We start from the raw sequence: 19596 nt of genomic DNA, 5'->3' as shown, positions 1-19596 counted from the left end.
TGTGTAATTGCAATAATTTTCTGGGAGAAAAACTTCATAGTCTGAAACAATTTCAAAGGTGCCAACACTTTCGGCTAAGACAGCAGCTATCTTAATAGAGCGTTATGATATTTTCTGTTACGCCGGCCACTTGCATGCCTTTTAAGCGCCGCCCTACCTACCGCTTGTTTTGCTCTGTTCCACAGCTGAACTCTGCTGGTATTTGTATCCATTCTGTCCTTCAGAGATCTGCTTCCCCAGCCTATCATCTGTCAGCAGGTGATATATCAGGCGACTCCACCCTCCATTGCTCACCTGAAATTAGGTTCTAGTAGCACAGTCTCTAGCTTCCTGTATTGGTGTATTCCTATTTTGTCTCACCTGTTTTCAATCCAGCTAGCCTTCTCGTTTATCCTGATATTTCCGCTCCTGACCTAAGCTATGAATTCTGAACCTGTGCTGCCTGTCCCGACCTTGGACCGACTGACTGTGCTTTTGTTTCTTCCACCTGTACCTCCTACCCGAGTCTCTGATGCTTTAGTCACCTGCTACAGTCCTTGAGACTGCCTTGGAGTGGTACCTGTTGTCTGCCAGCAGCTCAGCCTATCCTCACCATCAGAGGCTTTAGTGAATACCCAGTAGACATTTAGTCACGCCCCTCAAGGGTAAGCCTAGCCTATGGCGCAGTGGGGCCACACGCACCAGCGTCTTAGTAAGTTCAAGTCATGGACCAGTTGATGCAGGCTATCAATGTGGTGGCAACTTGGTTGCAGGATCCAACCACCGTAATGTCCTCCCTATCCCCCGCCTCTACCATGTCTGATCATCGTACTACAGAAACAGAATACCTCTCTGAGGTAACCGCCAATGGCTCCAGTGTCTGGCAGAACAACTTATCTCCAGCTTCTACTCCCATCCCGCTTTGATGGCGATCCCAAGGAGAGTGGCTTCATTAACCAGTGCCAGATACAATTCTCTTTCCACGTCTACCTGTTTCCAGCAGACCAAACCAAGATATTTGTATAAAACTGAATGTTGACTTGTCTTCATTTGGAAACAGTGATGTTTGTTAATATGCTAATGACATATTGTACTAAGCCAGCTATATGTGAATTCAAAGAGCAGGAAACAAGCTATGTAAATAGATTAGCTCAAACAATGAGACCTGAGCCCTGTGAGCTCTGCCCTTTCCCCCAACCTGTGACTGATGACCTTCGCCACATATGTAAATATCAAAAGGGGTTTCTGAATCCTGCTGCAAGTAGAATCAGAAACACTTTACAAGGAGAATGAGAGACATCCTTCAGGACAGTAGATGGATGCATGGTGGCTCCATCCAAAGAGACACAGATTTGGATTCTACATGATTCCAGCCTAAGGGTATATGGCCCTGACTGGAAAGATATGGATCTGCTCCATTGACCATCAGAGCACCCATAGATACATTTTTGGGATACCAGGTTGGGAAGATGAATTCACCTCGCCCCATGGATATGTTGTTTGGGGTTGCCAGGTGGGATCATCCTGTCACCTGGAACCCATGGAGACATTCAGAGAAGCGAGATTGGGACCAGACAGTCATCTGGCGCCAAGGAAACTCTCAGAGAGGCCAGGGTGGGACCCTCGGGTCTCCTGGTCTTGTACCTCGATGGACTTCAAGCTTCCTAAGCTTGCTGCTACCTTCTCTCTGTGGGGGTCCATCAGAAGCGGGGGGCTGCTGGTTGAGGTAGTTGGCCCTGCAAGTCAAAAAGTCACAGTTGTTTTATCCCAGGGGGGCCAGCGGAAGGATGAGGACTGTTTAATGTTGTTCCATCTTGGGTATTTGCTGGGACTGTTTTATGTGTTCAATGTGTTCATTGTCTGTTTGGTGGTTCAGTAAAGTATTGCCACACTGTTTTACCCTCACCCTGTGTTCTCTGAGTGGTGTTATGCCAACGGAAGACCATGGTCTTCACAGGCCTGTCTGGTCGAATTAAGCATGAATTGGCAGGCAGGGATTTACCATCTTCCCTGGATGTTTTTATATATCTGGCTTCTAGAATTGATCTCCACGTTCACAAGCATGCTCAAGAACAAGCCCGAGTATTATCCCATGCCAGAAGACCCTCCATGCTGGTCCCAGCCTTCCAGCATCCCTTGCTGCCACAAGTCACACCTCCTGCTGTTGAGCCAATACTAGTGAAGCTGTCAAAATATTCTGTGCAGGTGTGTCAAGGAAGGTATAGTGAGAACAAATACATGCATTGTGGAGGCAAAGGGTATTATTTTCTCCAGTGCCAAGTGAAACTGGGAAACTTCAGCACATAGGGTTGGGTGGAGAAATGACCCTAGGTGAGAAAAATTGCTCTCCCAAACTAATGACTAGTCACACTTGTCTGGGGTGAGAAGTCTCTCTCTACGGCAGCCCATCTTGATTCCGGTTTGGCTGACAACTTTATCTGTTAGGACCTGGCTCTTAAACTTCAACTTACAAGACAACGGCTTGATCAACCCCTGACTATTGCTTTCATAAATGGGCAACTCCTGGCTGAATCTATCCTATTCATCACGTGGCCCGTCACATTGCAAATTGGAGCCATGCATTCCGAAAGGATTTTGATCTATGTGCTGTGAAAATCTGTGAACTCTGTCATGCTGGGTCTGGCATGGTTGCATTCACATGAGCCACTTGTCGATTGGTCCTCCAGGCAAGTACTTCAGTGGGGACCGTCATACTCTACCACCTGCCTCGCAAAGTTATTGCCCAAGTCTCCGTGCCTACAAACTGTTCTTCTCTGCCTTCTCCTTTGTCTGCTTCTTCTGGGGTACCAGCTGCTGATTCTTCTTTTGGCGACTTTCTCCAGATCTGGAAGCAAGCTTGGTTTCCCTCCTTAAGGTCGTGTCTCGAATGAAGACTCATGCAGACAGGAAGATAGGTTCATCATCTCACTTCCTACTTGGATATAAGGTTTGGTTGTCTTCGTGGAATGTTTGCCTGAAGGTGACTTCCATCATTCCTCTGTATCTTCATCCTTTCAAAATCATCAGACAACCCAAACCGATGACCTACAGTCTTCTACTTCCTCCAAATCTACAGATCCCGAACTCCTTCCACGTCTCACTTTTGAAGCCGGTGATCCTGAATCTCTACTTCAAGATCCATACTTTGCCTCTACTTCCATTCCTGAGGAGATTTCAGATGTGTTTGAGGTCAAAGACATTCTTGATTTCAAGAGGGTCCAAGTGAAGGCATTCTATTTGGTCAATTGTAAGGGCTTTGGCTGGGAGGAGAGATCTTGGGAACCTGCAGAGAACATCTGCGCCCCTACCATCCTAAAATGATTTCTCCATCGGTCTGGCCAAAAAAGGAGGGGGCATGAGGGGGGGTATTGTTAAACCAGTCACTCACACAACTTCTAAATGCCACCCTACTCCTTGCGTGTTTTTCCCTGCTCCACCCAGTGCTGAACCATTGGTCTGAGCTGCCTTGTTCGTCTCTTCCTGCTTTGCTGTTTGTGAATCATAGGGAGGAGCAGCCAAACCCTGCAGGAATTTGTATCTATTCTGTCCTGCAGAGATCTTCTTCCCCAGCCTACCACTTGCTAGCAGGTGATTTATCAGTTGACTCTACCCTCCATTCCTCACCTGAACTTAGATTCTAGTAACTCCGTTTCTAGCTTCCTATATTAGTGTATTGCTGTTTTTTCTTACCTGTTACAGACCCGGCTAGCTTTCTTGTTTATTCTAATCTCTCCTCTCCTGACCTCGGCTATGAATTCTAAACCTGTACTGCCTGTCCTGACCTTGGGCCATCTGACTACGCTTTTGTCTTGCCTACCTGTACCCTGTAACTGAATCTCTGACTCTCCGGTCAGCTGTTACAGTCCCAGGAACTGCCCTAGAGTAATGCTTGATGTCTACCAGCAGCCCAGCCTATCCTCACCATCAGAGGCCATAATAAATACCCGGTAGACACTAAGTCACGCCCCTCCAGGTTAATGCCCGGCTCGTGGCGCAGTAGGTCCACACGCACCAGCGTTACAATTTCACATATTAAATTCTCATACAGTTTTATATATACATCTCATACAGTTTGTCTGAAGCAATCTATTTCTGATTCGATAGAAAAATTCTATTTCAAGGATAGTAAATCTAAGGCCATGTTTACACATTCAGTATTTTGTCAGTATTTAAGATGCAATTTATGTAAGCCTAAACAAGGATTGGAACAATTAGTGGAAAAGTATAAAAGAAAAACTTGTACCACTTCTGCATTTTTCACCCACTCTTTGTTTTAGGTTACAAATATTAATGTAAAATACTGACCAAATACTGATAATGTGACCATAGCCTTATATAAACATGTGCACCACGTCTGCATTTTTCATCCACTCCTGGTTTTGGGTTACAAATACTGATGTAAAATACTGACCAGATGCTGATTATGTGAACTTGGCCATAGCACGAGTTTGATGAAAAAGACTACAAAAAAGTTAACATGTCGCATATTCAGCTTGACTGTATACTGAGTAATCTAAATCTTTGTTCACACCTCTTTTTTGGCTTTATCAAAGATTTTTACATGCAGAATATTTCTAGATTTATATTTTAAACATAAGACTTTAGCCTTCAATATGTTTCACTGCTGCAGACATCTATTCTTTTATCCAGTTTGTAGCGATGAACTGGTGAACTCCTTTTTTTTTATTGCAATTGTGCACAGTTTACTATGCTTTCCAAAATGGCTGGATAACCCCCTAAAAGCTTCTACAGCATAAAGGATAATGGCAAGCACATGTAACAGTATATGTCATATGTATTTCACATATATAAAGCAAACAAAGGGCAGTTATATCACACTCTATACAAAATATTGGTAGCTGAGATGAGTTATTTGGTATTTAAGATTAGTTGCTTTAGAAATCTATTTTCTTGTGTGTAAAATTATATCTTCATTAAATTATGAACTCTATCCTGTCTAATTTATCCTGCGGACCCAAGGTCTAATAGATTATTTGTATTCAACCAATAAAAATAGACCCTAATGGAATGTGACTAAATGAATTGCTCGTAAGTTACAGTTAAATCATCAGAAACCTCAACAAAGTTAAGTGTGACTTACTTGGCATTCCTCACTCCATTTTCCTTCCTTGGATTCTTGACATCTGTCAACGTTTGCAATACCTCAGCGATACTTAATTACCCATTCTTATGTTTATGCTAAATGAAATAAAGGAAACCTTTTCAGATTTCCTATTAACGGTTTATAAACACAGCCAACTGCGATTAATGTCTGTTGTTTAAGTAGGTTATTAGTGTCGCATTTATAATCATGATGATCAGTATTTATCAGTGATTTGCATCCAATTTTAAAAAATGTTAAAACAAGATGAAAAAACTGAAAACACAGAATTTTTCAAAATTTGCCATATCTAGATAATTTCCTTCAAAAGAGGTGTGACGGTTCCCTGAAACAATGATAAATGGCTATTCCACTGATTTTTCTCCACCTGTTTGAATCTGTGCCAACAGACACTTTAAAAAGCTATTACCATTGTAAACCAGACTGTCTCAATGAGTACACGTAAAGAACATGGACATGGTTTCAATTATAATTGGTGAAATAGCTTCTTATGTTGGCTCAGAGCGTATAATAAACCACTGTATAATTTCCATATAGGCTTTATGAAATTCAATTTTCGGGGGCCAGAAATAAATTTTGTACAGCAGGAATAAAATGTCTTAAAAAAAGTAGAAGTTCTAATTATAGTTGGGTCTTAATACCATTCTGTAATTTTTCTATGAAAAACTAAAACATTCATATGACTAAAAAATTGCTAATTTTTATTGGGTCATAAATTTAAATTAGTTAAATATACTTGCCATTAAATTATAAAATAAATTATTATGCTACATATTAACAATCATTGTAGATGTTTTGTAGCCTAAACTTCAATTTTAATTGTATTTATTATGCTTGCACTAGTAGCACCAACATATTCTGCAGTGCTATACAGATTTTGTCATCATTTACTCTCTGCATTGGGGCTCACAATTGAAATTCCCTATCAGTGTACAGTGGGTACGGAAAGTATTCAAACCCCTTTAAATTTTTCACTCTTTGTTTCATTGCAGCCATTTGGTAAATTCTAAAATGTTCATTTTTTTCTCATTAAAGTACACTCTGCACCCCATCTTGACTGAAAAAAAACTGAAATGTAGAAATATTTGCAAATTTATTAAAAAAGAAAAACTGAACTATCACATAGTCATAAGTATTCAGACCCTTCGCTCAGTATTGAGTAGAAGCACCCTTTTGAGTTAGTACAGCCTTGAGTTGTCTTGCGAATGATGCAACAAGTTTTTCACACCTGGATTTGGGGATCCTCTGGCATTCTTCTTTGCAGATCCTCTCCAGTTCCGTTAGGTTGGATGGTGAACGTTGGTGACAAGCCATTTTCATGTCTCTTCAGAGATGCTCAATTGAGTTCAGGTCAGGGCTCTGGCTGGGCCACTCAAGAATGGTCACAGAGTTGTTCTGAAACCACTCCTTTGTTATTTTAGCTGTGTGCTTAGGGTCATTGTCTTGTTGCAAGGTGAACCTTCGTCCAAGTCTGAGGTCCAGAGCACTCTTGAAGAGGTTTTCATCCAGAATATCTCTGTACTTGGCCGCATTCATGTTTCCTTCAATTGCAACTAATTGTCCTGTCCCTGCAGCTGAAAAACACCCCCATAGCATCATGCTGCACCACCATGTTTCACTATTGGGATTGTATTGGGCAGGTTATGAGCAGTGCCTGGTTTTCTCCACATATACCGCTTAGAATTATCGCCAAAAAGTTTATCTTCGTCTCATCAGACCAGAGAATCTTATTTCTCATAGTCTGGGAGTCCTTCATGTGTTTTTGAGCAAACTCTATGCAGGCTTTCATATGTCTTGCACTGAGTAGAGGTTTCCGTCGGGCCACTTTGCCACAAAGGCCCGACTGGTGGAGGGCTGCAGTGATAGTTGGCTTTGTGGAACTTTCTCCCATCTACCTACTGCATCTCTGGAGCTCATCCACAGTGATCTTGGGGTTCTTCTTTACCTCTCTCACCCAGGCTCTTCTCCCACAATTGCTCAGTTTGGCTGGACGGACAGTTCTAGGAAGGCTTCTGGTGGTCCCAAATGTTTTCCATTTAAGGATTATGGTGGCCGCTGTGCTCTTAGGAAGCTTGAGAAATGCAGAAATTCTTTAGTAACCTTGGCCACATCTGTGCCTTGCCACAATTCTGTTTCTGAGCTCCTTGGGCAGTTCCTTTGAGCTCATGATTCTCATTTGGTCTGACATCCACTGTGAGCTGTGAGGTCTTATATAGACAGGTGTGTGCCTTTCCAAATCAAGTCCTATCAGTTTAATTAAACACAGCTGGACTCCAATGAAGGAGTAGAACCATCTCATGGAGGATCACAAGGAAATGGACAGCATGTGACTTAAATATGAGTGTCTGAGCAAAGGGTCTGAATACTTATGACCATGTGATATTTCACTTGATAAGACAGAGTTCCCTTCCTTCTTTAGGAGAATTAATTTACATATTTTTCCCAGGGCGCACTGCCTGACCTATTAAGCCCCCACATTAGACTAAATATACATTAGACTAAACTGAGCCGAAGCTACCAATAACGACGGATTCAACTAGAAGCTTCGGACAATTGATTGTCATGGGAGCAAAGGCATGTCTAATTTCAGACTTCAGATCCTTGTGTTCTTTGTAAGATAAGCTGCCTTCAGACATGTCTGGCAGTTGCTTTCTGGTAGAGAACTGAGGAGCGCTTGGTCAAGCAAGTGCTCCTGTGCATTTGAGACCCAATTAAAATAGCTCCTAACTAAACCATTGTTTGGCTGACAGCCATCTTATATGTATGGGAGGGTTCTAGTTTTCGTACACCAGCTGATGGTCTCTGTAAGACCAAACAAAACTCTCTTTAAAACAACAGCAAAGACTTGTCACCTACTTCACCCACCAGTACCATGCTTTGTACTGAGAAGTGTCAAGAACTCTGAAGCAGCTTTCTACAGATGAGTGTATTTTCCTTTAGACTGAAACTATGGTTTGGCTAATGATCTTAGGTTGCAAGGATCGTTTGAGGGTCTGGCATTGACCAAGGGTTCAGTCATGCAAGCAGATAATTGTTTAATCGATGAATCATCATGTGATCATAACTTACAATTAATAAATGATGTCAGACAAGTGTTTATACAAGACGAGAATCTCAAATGAAATGGTTGAATAGTTATTGGTATTGGTACATTGAACATTGTGCACTGTGTTCACACAGACGTAATCTGAAGTGTAGGTGTGTTTAATGTTCAAATACTATAAGTGATACTATTTTTTCTGAATACATGAATTCATAATGTATTTCTGTTGATACTGTACAAAACAACTTTTATCAAACTAGCAAAGCAAAATATGTACAATAATCACATATTTATTAATTCCAGTGCTCCAATTGCTACTGAGCTATTGCATTGGATCATGGTCCAACTTATTTAGGACCTAGGCAGGTTAACGATGCAATAATATTTTATTTGTTACATCCAAGGTAATGCAGCAATTCCAAGTAAATGTCCAAAATAAAATTGTCTCAGTCCACAATCCTCCATACGACAGATAAAACGATGGAAGCTCAGATATTCAGTAGCACAGTCCTTTAAGAAAGTTTAAATCCCAACTACATATCTCCCAACTGTAGAACATTTATCCAGCCGGGTTGGTACTGTTCTCCATATGCCAGCGATACATCCATGGTCCACATCCTCAGTATCGATCCTATTCCTTCGATGTCCTTCCACACAACTCTTTGACTAAACATGTGGCTTCTCTTTTTTCCCTCCCTGGGATCAGCCCCCTCCACCTTAAACATTTGGTTTTAGCTGTGAGGCTAAGTGCACAAGATGCAGATTTGGTGCGTTTTTTGTGCGTTTTTTTCCATGCGGAAATGCAGCAGAAATGCTTAGCAAATCCGCAAGTAAAAATGCTTCAAAAACGGGTGTAAAATCCGCCTGCATTTTTTCTGCCAAGGACATGCACAAATGCTCCGGAAAATTTCTGCTTCATTTCTGCATCATGAGCACATAGCCTAAGAATGAAAAATCTTTCAAATGCCCATCACTGATGACCCCTGTGGTGATGGCTCCTCTCAGAGAACATTGGTTTAATGCTCCAGAGATAAGGTCACTGAATGAAAGCATTGATACCTGAGGTTGAACTGATAAGCAAACAAATCACTAATAAAACACTGCAAGCATATTTCTAGCAAAACACAACAATTAGATCAACAAAAATGGGTGCTCCGTGCTGGAAAAGTTTTCAGTAAATGGGCAGCTCCTGTTAGTATAATTAAATGCTGTTAGTATAATTAAATAATGTATAGTTTAGCAGTTATTATTATTATTTATTTATATAGCGCCATTGATTCCATGGTGGTGTACATGAGAAGGGGTTACATACCAAATGCAGATATCACTTACAGTAAATGAACTAACCGTGATAGACTGGTACAGAGGGAAGAGTACCCTGCCCTTGCAGGCTTACATTCTACAGTTGGATATAGCCGTGCTCATTGAAAATAATGACCACTAAAAATGGTTACTCAATATGATGCTCCAAATGCAAAGTCTCATCAAGATTCAGTATGATTTCAAATACTGAGATTTGGCATTAGAACGAGACATTGGAGAACGCTGGCAGTTTACACCTCCAATAAAAACAGGAGCGTGATATCAGATCATTTCCTTTGGCTCTAAAGCAAAAACTATTTGGAGCACAAATGTAAATCTCCATCTGTAAGGAAAGCATTCTTGGAAATTGTATTTGTAGAACAAGAGGTTATTGATCATTCGTTACTCAATAACAATTCCACATAGTCATTTTTAGGTGCCAGAAAGCTTTCAAAACTTTTTGTTTCTAATTAATGTTCTCTTACAAATAATTTACATACTTTTCTGCCATTGAGCATTGTCTGTAAGACTTCATACTTGGCCACTTTTAAGGAGAACCAGTACTTCTCTTTTGTTGTTTTAAATTAACAGACTGTAAGTTATTCAGATAAAGTTCAACATAGTCTACGGAATTAGTTAAAATGTTTATTCTCTGTGTAGGAATGTCCTGCCTTTCATGGCTGAGAAAGGAGTAATTGCATCCAACTATGACCACTGCAAGCCCTAGCTCTGATAGTTTTTTTTAACTCATTTAGAAGTGAAAGAGACATATGGAAATGGTGTAGCATAGTGGTCAGAGCTTGAAGGAGTTATTCCTTTCTGATTGTAATCTCTTCCTTTTAAAAGTCAATGGACAGGCTAACACTATGTTGGTAAACTTTTTTTTGCTTCCATTTAATAATTTTGTAAAGCTTGATGGATTATCTCCATAATATTTTGTTTTTCAACTAGTTTATTTTTATGTCATTTCTTGTATTTCGTTAACAGCAAGGCACCTCCAAGACACCTCCCTGTACAGATGGTATGCTGGGCCTCAACTCAGCCCAGTGTTTGGATGGAATAAAGGCCTCTGGGACAGAGCAGCTTTGTACACTGTACACCCAAAGGTAAGAAATTTGACATTTTATATCTTTCTATGAAAAATACAACTGAGGACAAATATATTCTAGAGGAAGCCGGTATAGCTAAAATAGAGTCTTTGAAGATAGGTTGTCCAGGCTTGGTTTGTCCCTTAGCTTTTGCCATTGAGTTGTGAAAATCTGTGCAAAAATTCAATCTCAAGAATTACTGCTTAACTGAAGTCATTTTTTGATGTACAAATGCAAGTTATAAATGTACTTTATTAGCTACAGAACACTATGTGTGTACACATTGTTCTTTTAACCAAATACCTTGGAAGAGCAATACAATCCCAGTTGGATTACTTGTTTTTGATAAATGTTATTGCACGCGGTCATAATATGAAAATCAATATGAACAACTTTAAATATTTATCCAGACCCATTATTTAATTATTATTATCATTATTATTTATGCATAAGTTGAATTGTTCAGTACAAGTTCACAGATAATTTATTAATTTAATTTAAACAGATTGAAACGTTTAGTGAATGTATTACTTTACTAAACATACTTTTATCACTTTACTAATGTTTATTACTAGTGTTGAGCAAGCACTAAAATGCTCGGGTCGAGCTCGCCGTGATACTCGGGTGCTCGACCCGAGCAACGAGCCCAATGTTAGTCTATGGGAGACTCGAGCAATTTTGCGGCGGCTCCCCCGGCAGTCTTTTAAAAGCCTAACAAGTGCCCAAAACGATAGTGACAGTGCTCAAATGACATGGGGACAGCATGGGGATCGCCCCAGGAAGCATTTCTGCCCCCCAGGTCACTGCTGTCAACAACGTGGTCAGAGGTATTAAGCCACTTTTACAGGCTCAAAATAAAACGTTCAAAAACGAAAGTGAAAGTGCTTTCCTGTGAAATATGTTAAGGATAGTGTTGAGCGATACCTTCCGATAACAGGAAATATCGTATCGGATTGGATCGGACCGATGCCCAAAAAGTATCGGATATCGCCGATTCCGATACAGGAAACCAATGCAAGTCAATGGGACACAAATATTGGAATGAAAATAAACCCTTTCTTTCCTTGTAGGTTAATTCTACATGAAGTAAAATAACTAAGAATAATGTAGAATGTATTATGCGAAAAGCCGGCAATTCATCAGCGGCATACACCGGTACCCGACAATTTACAACAGAAAGAATAGAGCTTCACACATAGATTAGATAGATAGAAACATGTCAGTCACATATATATGAAGTACAGTGACAGTGTTGCTTACTGTACTTGTCATTTAGTGTAAAGGATTTATTTAAAAAAATAATTGTGTTTTCATGCACTGTCTCTTTAAAAAAGCCGGCCGGCAATTCAGCTGCGGTACCCGACAATTTATAACAGACAGAATAGAGCTTCACACATAGATTAGATAGATAGAAACATGTCAGTCACATATATATGAAGTACAGTGACAGTGTTGCTTACTGTACTTGTCATTTAGTGTAAAGGATTTATTTAAAAATATAATAGTGTTTTCATGCACCGTCTCTTTAAAAAAAGCCGGCCGGCAATTCAGCATCTGTACCCGACAATTTAGAATAGAAGGAATAGAGAATCACACATAGATTATATAGATAGAAACATGCAGGGGCAGACACAGACTGTAGTGGGCCCCTGTGCAAGAAATTTTTGGGGCCCCCCCCCTGCGCTTCATAAGGCAACAAAGTTATGTAAACATAACCCCCCCCATGTGCATCTCTCGCCCCCCCATGTGCAGCTCTCATCCCCCCCCCATGTGCAGCTCTCATCCCCCCGTGCATCTCCCATACCCCCCGTGCATCTCTCATCCCCCCCGTGCATCTCTCACCCCCCCATGTGCATCTCTCATCCCCCCCATGTGCATCTCTCATCCCCCCCACTCCTAGTTAATTAATTGTATTTAAACAAATAAAACTTGTTATACTTACCCCCATGCGATCCCTGCAGAATCCTGGCGCTCGTCCACGTCGCTGCCACCAGGCTCTCCTGACGTTCGGCCATGTGACGGTGCCACATGCATAGCCATCAGCTTTTGTTTTGGCCAAAAGATTTTTAAAGCCGCCACCACGATAAGGTAGACTCTTCTGGCCGGGCCCTACTCTAACCTATTAAAATTTTCTTAAAATATTCAATACTCTTTTTAGATATATTTTTATTTAGTTTTCTTTAAGGGAATGTGTCATATACATTTTTTTTTAAAATGACCAATAATACCACATACAGGGAATACCGCCACACCATGACCAGACCACATATTACCACAACATAGTGACCGAATAATACCACACAGAAGGGGGAAAAACTGCCACACCATGACCAGACCACATATTACCACCACATTACTAATATTACCACCACATTACTAATATTACCATAAGTGTCATTATAGACGGGAGCTCTATACATGGTATGTATAATGTAAGTGTCCAGGTAATCTAGTGATCACCAGTGACATTATACACTGGAGCTCTGTATATAGTGTCAGTGTACAGGTAATACAGTGATCACCAGTGACATTATACACAGGAGCCCGGTACATAGTATATAGTGTAAGTGTACATGTAATACACTGACTCACTGGTGACGTCTCTAGGTGAAGTCCTTCAGCTACGCTTTTCTCCTGCATCCAGCACAGACCGCCATCACGTCTTCCAGCCAGGACTCGTCTCTGCATAAAATAACACAGTTATCTAGAGCACATTCCCCAACTTCTACATTACGCAGCTGAATACAGACGTGCATCCACCATCAATATCTGGTTAGTTATTATGCAACCTACCATTCCAAATATAAATTGTAATCCACCACGGTGCCCCCATTAACTGTAAATAGGCACTTAATATATAATTTAATTAGAACCTCTACTCTTTCCGCCAATTTGTTACCAGTTACACTCCTGCATCCGCAACGCCCCCTACTCTATACTTCCTGCTCCCCGCATTCATTATTTACATGCACCCCCTGCCCCAATTCATTATATCATGTCCGTGCTCTCCCCACCCCATCCACCCCATCATCATTTATCATTTACTGTCCCCCACCCCACATTCATTATGTGCAGCTCATTATCCCCCTACTCCCAATTCCCCCATGTGCAGCTCATTTTCTCCCAATTCCCCCATGTGCAGCTCTCACCCCTCCATGTGGACATCTCTCATCCCCCTCCCCCACATGTGCCCCTCTCTCATCCCCCCATGTGCACATCTCCCATCCCCCTCCCCCACATGTCCACATCTCTCATCCCCCTCCCCCACATGTGCACCTCTCTCATCCCCCTCCCCCACATGTGCACCTCTCTCATTCCCCTCCCCCACATGTGCACCTCTCTCATCCCCCTCCCCCACATGTGCACCTCTCTCATCCCCCTCCCCCACATGTGCACCTCTCTCATTCCCCTCCCCCACATGTGCACCTCTCTCATTCCCCTCCCCCACATGTGCACCTCTCTCATCCCCCTCCCCCACATGTGCACCTCTCTCATCCCCCTCCCCCACATGTGCATCTCCCATTCCCCCCACTCCTAGTAAATTGTATTTAAAAAAAAAAAAAAACTTGTTATACTTACCCCCATGCGATCCCTGCAGAATCCTGGCGCTCGTCCAAATCGCTGACACCAGGTTCTCCTGACTTCCGGTCATGTGACGGTGCCGTCACATGACCGGAAGTCAGGGGAATCATGAAAGCGCTGCCGCAGCAGTGCAGCGCTGAGATGTCCCGGACCCGGTGCTTAGCATGGGGCCGGGGGCCCCATGAGGAGAGAGACGCACAAGAGGGGGCCCCCAAGGGGGCCCCTACCGGCTGGGCCCCATACTGGAGTCAGGGCAGTCATGCCCTGATGGCGGCCCTGCTGGAGGCTGGAGGGGCCCCCTCTCCCTCGGGGCCCCCGTTCAATGAACCGGCTGCACGGGCGGTAGTTCCGCCCCTGGAAACATGTCAGTCACATATATATGAAGTACAGTGACAGTGTTGATTACTATACTTGTCATTTAGTGTTAAAATAAAGGATTTATTTTAAAAAAAATTGGCGTGGGGTTCCCCTTAATTTTAGTCTCTAGCGGAGGTTAAGCAGACGGCTGGGGCAGATGTTTGAAGCCTGGGAAGGGGGTAATACCCACAGAGATTCCCAGGCTACTAATATCAGCCCCCAGCTGAATACCTAGCCTTTACTAGCTATTAAAATGGGGGACCCCCTCAAAAAAATGACGTGGGGTCTCCCATAATTTAATAGCTACCAAAGGCTAGGCAGACAGCTGGGGGCTGATATTAATAGCCCAGGAAGGGTGCCATGAATATTGGCCCCCTCCCAGGCTAGAAACACCAGCTGTCAGCCGCCCCAGAAATGGCGCATCCATAGGATGCGCCAATTCTGGCACTTAGCCTCGCTCTTCCCACTGCCCTGTAGCGGTGGCAGTGGGGTAATAGGGTTGGGGTTGATGTCAGCTTATAATGTCAGCTGACATCAAGCCCAGGTTAGTAATGGAGAGGCGTCTATAAGACACCCCCATTACTAACCCCATAGTCAAAGTTAAAAAAAAAAACACAAACACCCAGAATAAAGTCCTTTAATTGAAATAAACACACAATTCTTTATTGTTCTAAATTAAACTATACTTACCATCACGCCCATTCCAGCTGAAGCCAACGATCTCCTGCAATAAAAGAAAAATAATAAAGCAACCTCATCCTTACCTTTCCATGGTTCCCAGGACAGCTCCAGCTCTGCTACATCGAGATGACAGGCTGGACCGCAGCAGAACGCTGCCATCCAGCCTGTCATCCCGCAGACACTGAGAAGCGCAGGCTTGCTTGCGCTCCTCAGTGTCTCTCTGTGACGGCATCCAGATGAGCCGAGTTCATGTCCAATGAACTCGGCTCACCTCATGCACGTCACTGACAGCGTGGGAAAATTCTCCTGCACTCAGCGCTTCAGCGTGAGAATTTTCCCACGCTGTCAGTGACGTGCATGAGGTGAGCTGAGTTCATTGGACATGACCTCCTCATTCACGTCACTGACAGCGTGGGAAAATTCTCACGCTGAAGCGCTGAGTGCAGGAGAATTTTCCCACGCTGTCAGTGACGTGCATGAGGTGAGCCGAGTTCATTGGACATGACCTCGGCTCATCTTTATGCCATCACAGAGAGACACTGAGGAGCGCAAGCAAGCCTGCGCTTCTCAGTGTCTGCGGGATGACAGGCTGGATGGCAGCGTTCTGCTGCGGTCCAGCCTGTCATCTCGATGTAGCAGAGCTGAAGCTGTCGTGGGAACCCTGGAAAGGTAAGGATGATGTTGCTTTATTATTTTTCTTTTATTGCAGGAGATCGTTGGCTTCAGCTGGAATGGGCGTGATGGTAAGTATAGTTTAATTTAGAACAATAAAGAATTGTGTGTTTATTTCAATTAAAGGACTTTTTTCTGGGTGTTGTGTTTTTTTTAAATACTTTACTAGAAATTCATGGTGGTCATGTCTAATATTGGCGTGACCCCATGAATTTCGGGCTTAGGGCCAGCTGATAATGCCAAGCTGGCCTTAACCCCTTTATTACCCAGTGAGCCACCGCACCAGGGCCCTGGATGAGTTGGGTACAGCGCCAGAAGATGGCGCTTCTATGAACGCGCCATTTTCCGGGGTGGCAGCGGACTGCAATTTGCAGCGGGTGGGGCCCAGAAAGCTTGGGCCTCCCTGCACTGCGGATTCCAGCCCCCAGCTGCCTAGTTGTACCTGGCTGGACACAAAAATAGGGCGAAGCCCCACGTATTTTTTTTTTTAATTATTTCATGAAATTCATGAAATAATTAAGAAAAAAAGGCCTTCCCTATATTGTTGTGTCCGGCCAGGTACAAATAGGCAGCTGGTGGTTGGGGGCAGCCCGTTCCTGCCTGCTGTACCTGGCTGGACACAAATATAGTGCGAAGCCCCATGTCAATTTTTTTTAAATTATTTCAGGAAATAATTTAAAAAAAAAAGGGCTTCCCTATATTGTTGTGTCCGGCCAGGTACAAATAGGCAGCTGGTGGTTGGGGGCAGCCCGTTCCTGCCTGCTGTACCTGGCTGGACACAAATATAGGGCGAAGCCCCACATCAATTTTTTTTTAATTATTTCATGAATTTCTTGCTTTCTGCCCCCCCCCCCGGTGCAAATTGCAGTCCGCAGCCACCCCGGAAAATGGCGCGTTCATAGAAGCTGGATGCTGTACCTGGCTGGCATACAAAAACATGGCAAAGCCCAAGTCAAAATTTTTGGGAAAAATTAATTAAAAAATAAATAATAATTTAGGGACTGCATCTTTATTAACTCCTCAAATGTCATTTAGTGTTAAAATAAAGGATTTATTTTAAAAAAAATTGGCGTGGGGATCCCCCATAATTTTAGGCTCTAGCGGAGGTTAAGCAGACGGCTGGGGCAGATGTTTGAAGCCTGGGAAGTGGGTAATACCCACGGAGCTTCCCAGACTACTAATATGAGCCCCCAGCTGAATACCTAGCCTTTACTAGCTATTAAAATGGGGGACCCCCCCAAAAAAATGATGTGGGGTACCCCCTATTTAATAGCTAGCAAAGGCTAGGCAGACAGCTGGGGGCTGATATTAATAGCCCAGGAAGGGTGCCATGAATATTGGCCCCCTCCCAGGCTAGAAACACCAGCCGTCAGCCGCCCCAGAAATGGCGCATCCATAGGATGCGTCAACTCTGGCACTTAGCCTCGCTCTTCCACACTGCCCTGGTGCGGTGGCAGGGGGTAATAGGATTGGGGTTCATGTCAGCGCCAGCTGCTATGAAGCCCAGGTTAGTAATGATGGGCGTCTATAAGACACCCCCATTACTAACCTACAAAGTGTTAAAAAGAAAAAACACACACTACACCCAGAAAAAAATAATTTATTTGAAATAAAACACACAATTTTATTTAATTCTTAGTTTACTAAAAAAAAATAGTTACCTGTCCACGTTCCTGCGCTGATCTCCCATGCACAGCTGTCACATCTGGAGATGGTGACAGCTGTGCATGGCTGCTGTAAGCTCAGGCTGCCGAGAACACGTCCGCTCCCGGCAGCGGGAGCCACTGACTGAGGTCACCGGAGTGCATTCAGGCAGCGCAGCTCCGGAGACCTCCTTTACGGCACTGCTGTACCGTGGGAATTTCTCACGATACAGCAGGGCCGTAAAGGAGCTAACCGGAGCAGCGCTGCCTGAACTCCAGCGAACCCTTACGGCCCCATCATTCTAGCGGCGGCAGCGGTTCAGAGCGGTCACATTCTATGTGGCTGCTTTAAACTGGAGATCATCGTGGGACACTCGTGGACTACTACGGAGGGGTAAGGATAAGGTTGTGGTTTATTATTTTATATTTTATTACAGGAGATCGATGGCTTCGGGGAATTAGGTGTCTAGGTGAGTATAGGTGTAGTTTTTTATGTTTTACTTTATTTTAGGTGGCGATCGGCGGGGACAGGTAATGTATGAACTAATTTATTGTAGGTAACCACTGGCCACCAATGAAATGTATTTAAAATTTATTGGGGACACAGTAGGGCAATTTATATAGCAGGATCAGGCTGATGGGAACTACTGCTCCCATCGAGCTGATCCTGCTGGCACGAGTGGACGGGGGACAGACATAGGCCGATGGGAGTAGTAGTGTCACATCGGCCTATGTCTGCCTGCACGCACACACCCGCACACATCCCGCACACATCGCACAGACACCGCACACACTCGCAGACATCGCACAGAAACCGCACACACTCGCAGACATCGCACAGACACCGCACATACCCGCAGACATCGCACAGACACCGCACACACTCGCAGACATCGCACAGACACCGCAGACATCGCACAGACACCGCGCACACCCGCACACACTCGCAGACACACGCACAGACACCCACACACACCAATCATGACGGGCTGATCGTCTGGGAGGTGACGCTGTGCGGCCAGCCAATCACTGTAATGCCCACAAACAACATGGCTGCGGCATTACAGTGACTGGCTGGCAATCCGTGCATGTTCATTGGCTCTGTAAAGAGCACCAAACATGCAGGGCGGAGACCCGAGCTCCTGCCCGAGTAACCCGGAAATGCTCGGTGCTCGCCGAACATCCCGAGTAGCGTGATGCTCGGGCGAGTACTGAGCAGTGTCGAGCATGTTCGCTCAACACTATTTATTACTTAACTAAGACAGTCGTTTCCCGCCCACTGCCCTGAAATGATAGGTCTCTGCCTATAGTGGCTATTAAAAGTATGTATTTCTCTGCAACACTGCAGCGTTTCGGAGTCCAGCATACTTGTCTGAGATACATACAGCCTGTACCTGATACATACTGCATGGCAACATGTGTCAGCTTCTCTTTCATGCTATTTATCTACAGATTAACCCCACATCTGCAGATAAATAACGCTTCTGGACATGACCGGTTCCCTTTCAGCCTGTTTTTATCTAATAGCATAGAAAACTATAATAATATACACTTGACTAAAGCATTGTGCAATTTTTAAGAATGATATAAAATAAGAAAAATGGAGAGAGGGGAGAGAGCGCCGAATCTAAGTGCAGTAACAGGATTCAAATACAGCACGTACTAAATAAGTGCTGATTGCACTCACCTTTTTGATGTCATTATAAACTTGTCTGTAATTCCACTGGGTGGGTTAGTAGTGAATTCCTCCTGTTCACGGTGTGCAGCACAATCCTGGACACTTGTGAAAGCACTCGAGGTGTTTCAATAGGATACCACATATGTAATTATTCTCCAGGTTGTATGCGCTCCGGGAACACAGTAGGTAGGATGCGAAGATATATTAAATAACCAAATTTTGTTAGCATACACCGCGTTTCGACTCTATATGAGCCTTCTTCAGTGTTCTTTTTCGTGTTTATGCTTTTATGCGTGTGAAGCTCTTGATAAAATGGGAGTGATATGAGAGTGTATGAAAAGGGTTAAAACCCTGATAATGCACACGCCCAAAAATAACATTCACTGACTTCCTTTATATATAAAATGCACAAAGCAATAGTAACTTATATGTAATACCTGAAGAAGGCT

The 19596-nt window shown here is 43.4% G+C and overlaps 1 protein-coding gene across 3 annotated transcripts in view; it reads left to right on the top strand.

Annotated features, from left to right (window-relative positions):
• Positions 1–19596, top strand: part of NGF (nerve growth factor) — a 135762-nt gene that overhangs the window by 110851 nt on the left and 5315 nt on the right. For all 3 annotated transcript variants that reach the window (XM_073670700.1, XM_073670701.1, XM_073670702.1), the window contains exon 2: positions 10434–10552. In XM_073670700.1, coding sequence (XP_073526801.1) covers positions 10434–10552 — 119 coding nt within the window. The remainder of the gene's footprint in view (positions 1–10433; positions 10553–19596) is intronic.

Source organism: Phyllobates terribilis, unplaced genomic scaffold (genome assembly GCF_046119375.1).
Source record: "Phyllobates terribilis strain yellow unplaced genomic scaffold, ASM4611937v1 Scaffold_2__4_contigs__length_985480577, whole genome shotgun sequence".
Taxonomy (NCBI): domain Eukaryota; kingdom Metazoa; phylum Chordata; class Amphibia; order Anura; family Dendrobatidae; genus Phyllobates; species Phyllobates terribilis.
Note: the sequence above shows the minus strand (reverse complement) of the source record. Positions and strands in the feature narration are given on the sequence as shown.